This window comes from Vollenhovia emeryi, unplaced genomic scaffold (genome assembly GCF_000949405.1).
Source record: "Vollenhovia emeryi isolate VEMERY1.0 unplaced genomic scaffold, V.emery_V1.0 DF939187.1, whole genome shotgun sequence".
In the NCBI taxonomy this organism is placed as follows: domain Eukaryota; kingdom Metazoa; phylum Arthropoda; class Insecta; order Hymenoptera; family Formicidae; genus Vollenhovia; species Vollenhovia emeryi.
Window position 1 is genome coordinate 304,085 of NW_011967179.1, and position 8,601 is coordinate 312,685.

At 53.4% G+C, this 8,601-nt stretch overlaps 1 protein-coding gene across 1 annotated transcript in view; it reads right to left on the minus strand.

The window, feature by feature from the left end:
- Nucleotides 1–3,634, minus strand: part of LOC105562515 — a 59,709-nt gene extending 56,075 nt beyond the window's left edge. Inside the window, exons 1-2 of the mRNA XM_012013422.1 lie at nt 3,369–3,634; nt 641–3,275 (exon numbers count right to left, since the gene is read on the minus strand). Coding sequence (XP_011868812.1) covers nt 641–3,275; nt 3,369–3,634 — 2,901 coding nt within the window. The remainder of the gene's footprint in view (nt 1–640; nt 3,276–3,368) is intronic.
- Between the last annotated feature and the right edge of the window lie 4,967 nt (nt 3,635–8,601).

Consider the following 8,601-nt stretch of genomic DNA (forward strand, 5'->3'; position numbering starts at 1 on the left):
GTTTGTTTAAAAAAAGTAAAATTAGCTATCGATTCGATTCGTTTCTAATTCGACTTCCTTTTATAGAACTAAAATAAAATAGTTGAATATTTATAAATATTCTAGCTATTGTATTCATTTCAATTCGATTTAGAATATTAGTTGAATAAAATTTATTCATTTGTTTAAAAAAAGTAAAATTAGCTATCAATTCGATTCGTTTCTAATTCGACTTCATTTATAATAATATCAATAAAATAAAATATGTCTCGATGGTCGAATTGGTTGAGACGCTCGCCTAGCGTGTAGGAAAGTCCAGGTTGAAACCCTGGCTGAGGTAATATTTTTCGCAATAAATCTTCTGTATTATTAAAATTGCCAGATACGGTCAATAAAAAAAATCACTGATAAAATAAAATAGTTGACAGACTAAATATTATTCTCGGATATAATACTAATATTTGAAATACTTCCCCCCCCCCCCAATTCGTTTCAAACGATTTTAATAAACAAATACTGGGTCCATTTTGCTGGCAACAAGATCCCAAGTCCTTCAGCGACGAAACCCGTGCGAATTGTTCTCATAATTGCGACGTCGTAGCTTCGACGAGTTCCCGATGCTTTTTGCATTTCTAAAAGAGAGTGCAAATTGAAGACTCACCTTCGGCTTATCCCGCTTTCTCCTGATGATAAGGCCGTCGTTCTCTATGTAATCCGGCACGTCCTTTCGGTTGCTGAAGTTGAACACCATCGTGTTGTTCTGCTGATTCCACGGTTTCGTGTCCCAGAGACCGCCGCCACCACCGCCGCCGCCGCCGCCGCCACCACCGCCGCCGCCACCGCCTCCAGCGCTTGTCTTCTTCGCGGGTTGTATCTCGTCGGCACTCTTCAGGCTCACTACCACCTTGGTCGGCTGCTCGATGCTCTTGACCCGATTGATCAGATTCTTCTCGAGCTCACGATTGCTCAGACTCTGCTGCGGATGCTGCGTCTTCGTGCAGACGAGCGGCCGGATGATGCCGATCTGCTTCTGCGGCGGCGAGAACTCGCTCTTCTGCTGGCACCGTATAGTCTTGGTCTCGTTGTTGCTCTGCGAGTACGTCGCCGCCGCCGCCGCTGCCGACGACGCCGTCGTCACGGTGGTCGTCGCGGTCCTGATCAAGCCCAGGCTGCAGATGGCGCCAATGGGTTTACTCTCCGGCACGATCAGCTGCCTTTCCTCGATGTCCTTGCCGTCGCTCTCCTCCTCAGGCTCGAGCTTCTCCTGCAACCTCGACGATATCTCGCAGGCCACAACGCCGGCAGGTGCGCTCACCTTGCTCCCGCATTCCGTCTTGGCGCAACGGTCCTCCTCCGGCACGGGCTCGTCCGCCGATTTCTGCCCGTTCTGCTTCGCGCCCGGCAAGTAACTCTTGTCGCACGCGGACCGGTCGCCGAAGTCGAACTGCATCGTCGTGCCCGCCTTGCCGATGTTGTCCAGGGCGGTCTTGGAGATGGTCCTCGGCCCGTCCACGATCTCCTCGTCGACGCTCTTCTCCCCGTCGAGCGCGACGCGGCCCGACCTTGCATCGGCATCGTCCTCCTCCTCCTCCTCCTCGGAGACGCGAGCCTGCCGGGCACCCTCGGCGCTCGCCCTCGGGACGATCTCCTTCTCGATCTGCAAACGAAGAAGCTTGGACTCCGGCTCCGTTCTCGCAGAGGATTCCCCCTTGACGGGGCTCGGCGGGAGCGGCGGTTTGTGAAGCGGACTCGGGATCTGTACGCGGATCAGGTCCTTGACGGGGGACGAGGGGCTCAGCGTGCCCGGGCGAACGGGCGAGGACGGGCTCTGCAGCCTCGGCGACAGGATCCTCGGCGAGAGCACCGGCGTGACCGGCGGCGACTTGATGGCGATCTCCAGAGCGGCGGACTTGGGCTTGCACGTCTGCGGCGGCTCCGGGCTGTTGGCCGGCGAGAACTTGAGCTTGTAGCTCGATGGCTCCGGCGACGGGGAGGACGAGTGCGACTTCTCGATCTGCTGGAACTTGCTGACCACCGAGGACACCGACTGCGCGATCGGCTCCGTGATGACGCCGTCTATGTGATACTCCTCCTTGCCGTCCTGCGTCTCGATCAGCTCCGCGGTCGGCTTGCGCGGCAGCGCGATCTTCTTCGGGGAGACGACGACGACGCCTGTGCGGGCGCCGCCGTTGACGAAGGGTTTCGGCTGCAACGGCGGCTTCTGCGCGAGCTTCTTCTGCGCCTTGAACGTGTCGTTGATGGTCTTGAAGGTGGCGACCTTGGCGGCGACCTCGCCCTTGGGCTTCAGCTTCCTCGCCGAGCTCTCGAAGATCCTCATCGTGGTCTTGACTAGATCCGGCGGCGGCCGCTCCGTCTCCGCCAGCACCGGCTTGATCCTCTTGGGCTTGTTGATCGGCTTGGGCCGGTCGAGCTCGCTCAGCCGGCTCTCGATCTTCACGGACGTACGGTCCACGAGTATGATGTGGTCGTTGACCGGCTCCTGGCGAACGCCGTTCGTCACCGGCCGGGCGACCGGAACCTGGCGCGCGCTCGTCGCCTCGTCCGCCGTCACGCTGTTGTACCTCATCAAGGTCTCGACGCTGCGCGCCCGTTTCATCGAGTCGTTGCCCCTGGAGGCGTTTCGGTACCTGTCGGTCTTTGGAGCGGCGACGGTGCCGCTGCTGCCGCCGCCGCCGCCGCCGCCACCGCCGCTCCGCCTCGTGTACTTCCTGCCGGCAGTGGTCTTCTCGTGACTGGACGCCTCGTCGTCGTCTCGGTCCAAGAGATCCTCGAGGCTGGCCGCGCGCCGGAACCGCTGCACCGACGCGCGGCTCTTGTTCGTCTCGCGCAGAGTGAGGTTAAGGTACTTGCACCTGAGCTTGTTGACGATCCCCGGGCCGTACTGCAGCTCCTCGGAGCTGTCGCTCTCCGCGTCCTCGTTGGAGGCGCGACTCGGTGGCGCGACGCGCGACAGCGGGCCCCCCGGCGCCCTCGAATCGAACGATGTCTCCCTTGCGCGTCTGCCGGCCGGGGCGGCCGGCCGCGTCTCGCCGCCCTCGCTCATCCTCGCGGTCGCTCGCGCCTCCTCGCTCTCCTCGCCCAAGTACTCCGGCAGCTTCCGCTCCGACGGGACGTCCGCGAATTTAGCCGTCGCCGCGCCGTTCACAACATCCTCCGCGTCCGAGCAGAGCGACAGGTCCACCTCGAGGCGCATGTTGTACGCGACTGGCGACGCGAAATCGGCGGCCGTTGCCGCCACCGGCGGCGAAGCGGAGGTGGCGCCACCGGACGGCGGCCTTCTCGCGTGGTACGAGGAGGGGGAGGGGAGCGACGCGCCGCCGCCGCCGCCGCCGCCACCACCAACCCCGCAAGCCGCGGCGGCGGTCGACGCGGTGTTGTTCCCGCCGCTCGGCGCCGAGCGTGTCGCGCGGAGCCCGCTCTGTTCGCTGGCGGCGCCGTCGGGCGCCGATGTTACCGACGACGACGACGTGCCTATCATCGCGCTGCACAGCTTGACGCTCGCGCCGTTGTTCGCCAAGACCTTGCTCTGCTGACGGCGACGCTGTATCAGGTCGCGCTTCCATTGCGGCACGTTGCCGCCGCCGCTGCCGCCGCCGCTGCTGTTACCGCTCGCCTCGTTGCCGGCGGTAGCCATGTTGGACGCGCGCCGTTGGTAGCTTTCTCTCTCTTGCTCTCTCCGTCTCGGTCCCGCGACTTGCTCGCGGCGCGACACCGCGACGTGCGTGCGTGCGTGCGTGCGTGCGTGCGTCGGTAACGCACGTCGCTCTTCACGCGCTCCCTCCGACCGCGCGGTCGCGCGTCCCCCGCATGCTCTCGCACTCGGCGATCCTTACCGGCGACGGGGTCCGCGCACCGGCCGCGCAAAATCGATGACCGCCGAGCATACGGTTCGAGCACGCGCGCCAACGCACCGTTTCGCGAGGGTGAGAGGTGGACGGGGGGCGGCGGCGACGTTCGCTGCTCCGTCGCGCTCTCCGCGGCGGATATTTACATGCTCCCCGGGGTCTTTACTCCGGCGCCCGCCGGTCGATCGGCGGCGTGAAAAGGGCCCCGCCGTTGGCTCCTGCGCGACAATCGATCGCCTCTCTCTCTGGCCTCCCCTTCGCCCCGTTGTTGGCACACACCGCGTCTCACCGCGCTCCTGTATCACTGTCCACCTGCCGCGAGCTCACGACCCGACGGCGACGCCGACTGCCTGCACCTGTGCTGCGCGCTGTCAGACACCCGCGTCGCACACGCGCACGGCACTGCGGCGACGGTCGGCACGTCCACGTTCACGGCACGGCACGGCACGGCACCGCACGAGCGCGATAAACACGCGCCGTCGCCGTAGCGCGCGATGACTGGCGGGTCCGCCTCCTGGAGCGCGCGGCGGCCACGGGCACCGCGCGTACACAGCCGGCCCACTCGACGAAATCGAAAGTACCTTCCGCTCCGCGGGCCTCTGCCTCTGCCTCGCCGTTCTCGCGCGCGCGCGCGCGGGCGTGCGGCATGCGTGCGTGCGTGCGTGCGTGCGTGCGTGCGTCGCCTCGCCGCCGTGGTACACAGCGAAAACCCCCTCGGCCGTATAGTCGAAAGGCGAACGCGCCTGTCTCGCGCTCCCAACTGCCCCGCTACGCGCGAATCCCGCGCCGACGGAGATCGCCTCTCTCTCGCGCGGCCAACAGCCCTCCTCTCTCTTTTCACTTCCGCGCGCCCGTGTGCCGTCCGTGCGCGCCGTGCGCCGCGTGTAGTGGCGCGTAAACGCGCGCGCGCGCTCGCCGAATCACCCCTCCTTTCTTCCGCGCGCCGTCTTTCTCCCTCGCTCTCCCGCGCGCTCGTACGCTCCCCCCTTTAACGCTCTCCCGCCGCGCGCGCTCGACTCCAACTCCGTAATGTCACTCCGACAAGCGGCGAAGGCGCTCGTATCGAGCACATGACGCGCCAACGTAAAAAATCGAAGCGTAGGGCCGCCGCGGCGGCGGGGACGCGCCGCGGTTTTAAGGGTTGATCCGTTATACCGCCATTGACGGCGCGCTGCAAAGCGGATCTCGATAATCCGGGCGTTTATGAGCGCGGGATAGTGTTTGGATCGGCGAATGATCGATGGAGAGAGAGCCGTTAGATGATTTATCTTATTTCGCGAACCGGAGTGGTATTTCCGTCACGTACACGTCTCTCAATTATCGATTGACGTTCAAATCGGCGCGCGCGCGAGTAGCTTAATTAATTATTATTGAATTGTTGGATGCTGAATAATCAACGTGTCACGACGAGCGAGCATTTAAATACAAAGAACGCGCCCCCCTCCCACCAAAACGTTTCCGCAGTACGCGCGCAAACTCAGTGCACCAACAATAGAATGATTGAAGAAGAAAGCCAACGGCACACGATACTATTTTTCCTACTGGATCGCCTACGAGAGCCAGTCAAGATGCAGAGTTTTCGATCTGGTGACTCAAAGCTGAATCCTGATTGGCTCTCGTAAGGAATCCAGTAGGGAAGAATAGTATCGTGTGCCGTTGGCCTAACTTATATAAAATATTAGGGTAAACTCGGGTATTATGGCGCCACATGGAACAAAATATCTAATAAATATCCAATGGATATCTAATAGATACAGGGTGTCCCAGGAGGAAAGGTCAATATTTTGGGAGGTGATAGTATCGGTCATTTTAAGCAAAAATGTTCATATGAATGTATCTCCTATTCCCCACTGTTTCCGAGATAGAGCTACTTGAATGTCTCGCGTAGTTTTCTGTACACTTCACCCTTCATCCAATCTCATAAACGTCTGGTGACTGTTGTGCCGATAACATTGTAGAAATGTTCAAAAAGCCTCGTATATTCACAAATGTCGAACGAGCAACACGCCATGTTCGCACAAGAGTTGAAAAATGCATTGTTGTTAACGGTGGAATTTTTTAAATTTATTATGATCTGTAAAAATGTATCACTTGAACGGTAAATATTAGAAATAGTACGTAGTATTTCTGTATTGTCAGTAATTTTGCAACTGTACATTCAAATAGCTCTATCTCGGAAACAGTGGGGAATGGGACATATATTCATATGAACATTTTTGCTTAAGATAACCGATACTATCACCTCTCAGAATATTGGCCTTTTATCCTGGGACACCCTATATAAAGTGTCTGTACAACGCGGCAATCGCGTATTAGACTCTCTCGTAATTAAAAATTATCCTGCAATAATAACAATCTTACCCTATGCATGTGGAAATGTTGGGGAAGAGAAACAGAAAACAAATTTGTAAAATTAATAAGGAATTAAAATGTTTAAAAAAAATGAGTAATATGCGACGACTTGGAAATTCGCGATGTACGAAACTATAACGTGCAAGTCTTCGCGATTTGAGAAACCCAGGCCGGTATTCACACACACAGTCGCTCTTATTTCAAAATCGTCTTAAGCAATGTCTTGAGATCTAGGACGGCTCTGTGATTGATTTATACACGGAGAGAATTTACTGTTCAAATTTATCCTGAAAATCACAACCGTGGGACACCACGGCATTTCGAAGAATTTTATGGGAGTTTTTTGTAAAATGTGTGGTAAGATTGAGAAAAAAATTCTCACAAAATTTATCCTGAAAATCATGTGATTGTGGGATAATATGGCATTTTGAAGAACTTTATGTAAGTTTTTTACCAGTTTTACTATACACTTTACTAGTAAAATATGTAAAACACTCTCATAAAGTTCTTTAAAATGTCATGTTGTCCCACAATCACATGATTTTCAGGATAAATTTTTGGAGAAAATTCCGCGTGACAACTCAAGATTGTACTTAAGACGATTTTAAATACAAAAACGAGCTACAAATGCCGATTCCCTAGCCACTTCCCTTAAAACGCACCACTTTCGTGACATTTGAGTGTCGTCTGGCGCTCGTTACGAGAACCGCTAGTCGCTTCATCCTGTCCTTTTATCCCTTGAACCTGTCCCGTCACGACGGAATGACGCGCGCTTATATTTTCCGTCTTCCCCGATCTGCTCTCCGCGTCCGTCGCGAATGACGGACGTTACGCTCACGCGTGGGTGTTATTATGCCGTCCCTTCCGTAATTTACATGCGCTCTGTTCTAGACGACCCGCGAAATGGTCCGCTTCCTGTGCACTCTCAGCACTCGCAATCGCGAAGTCTAGCGTACGCTAGAACTACCGTGCGTTACACTCTGGGATACACTGATGAGATGGGAATCGCGATATATTGTTCCTCCAACACTCAATAAACGTGGACGTCAACAGTGACGTGAATTCCATGTTCTTGGGCCGTTAATGCCTTAGTAAAAAACATAATATATTAAATAGTTAATATTATTATAGTAATAAGTGAAACTAGATCCCGATACGCGAATAAAATGCAACCAACTAGAAAATATGCTGCATGTCAATTCGAGTTTCGTGCCTAATAATATATGCGTAATAATGTTACATTTTATTGTTGTAAGAAATTAATTATTTTCAAATTGTCATCGAGAAACTAACGCCCTAACGAATAGATTTAGATATTGATAGTCAGATCGTATATTCAAGACCGTCTTAAGATCATCTTTGGATACTCCATAGTCAATGGAATGTTCCATCAGCAACTTTAGATAAATTCAAAACGATCTTGAATACAAAATCTGACTACGAATACCGGCCTTAGATACAGAACATGCGCGTCAAGAAATGCAATTTCATGTTTTAAAGCAATTACGACCCCGTGCGTACAGTGATGGGCAGAATGGTTGCGACACTTTTTCTTAGTGAGTTCAGGAAGGTGCATTTAGATTCAGAGTAACGTTTCTAAATCTTCTTCTCCGAGGAATATTTTACTCGATGGCCGTTCCGAAACCATTCCGATCTATTTTTCGAGTAAAATTTCCTTCAGAGAAAATGTTCTGGAACGTAAATCGGAACCTAAATGCGCGTAAACTCATTAAAAAAGGTGTCGCAATCATTCTGTTGATCACTGTGCAAAACTTGTCGAAGGAATTCTCGTTTTATGTCTACTGGTATTTAAACGTATAATTTATCCATCTTAGCCTGACGTTACAGCTGTACGGCAAATTTTTTAAGCGTGTTGATTGGCTGCTGAATAGAAAATTTCTAGATACACTCGAGAATTTTACTGTCTTACAGCCAATCAACACACTTTACTTTGTCGTACGGCAAATGTAATACCAGCCTTACACGTGTATACCAAATCGTATCGTTACGTTATACTTAATATGTTATTGAATAAAGTTAAACTCTAATTAGTTTAATTGAAGGCGCGACACAGAAAATCCTTTCCCTATCCTCGATTTCTGCTTACATTCTGATACACGACACGCGCGTGAATTAAAACTATCGTGGAATGCTCGACGCTCGAATGTTTGAAACTCGAAAGGTATTCGATATCCTCGAAGGGAAAGTAAATCGGCGTGTAGCCTCTGTGTATCGGGATCGATGCCTTTCCATGGTCGCGTAACAACGCAATGTCGTGGACTGGAGCGTTAAACCTGCCCAGCGGACCGGACCGCTATGTTACACTTTATATTATCCATTATATTAGCAATTAAACGTTATTATTGGTTTAGAACCCTTATGAAAAAATACACTCAATCATACG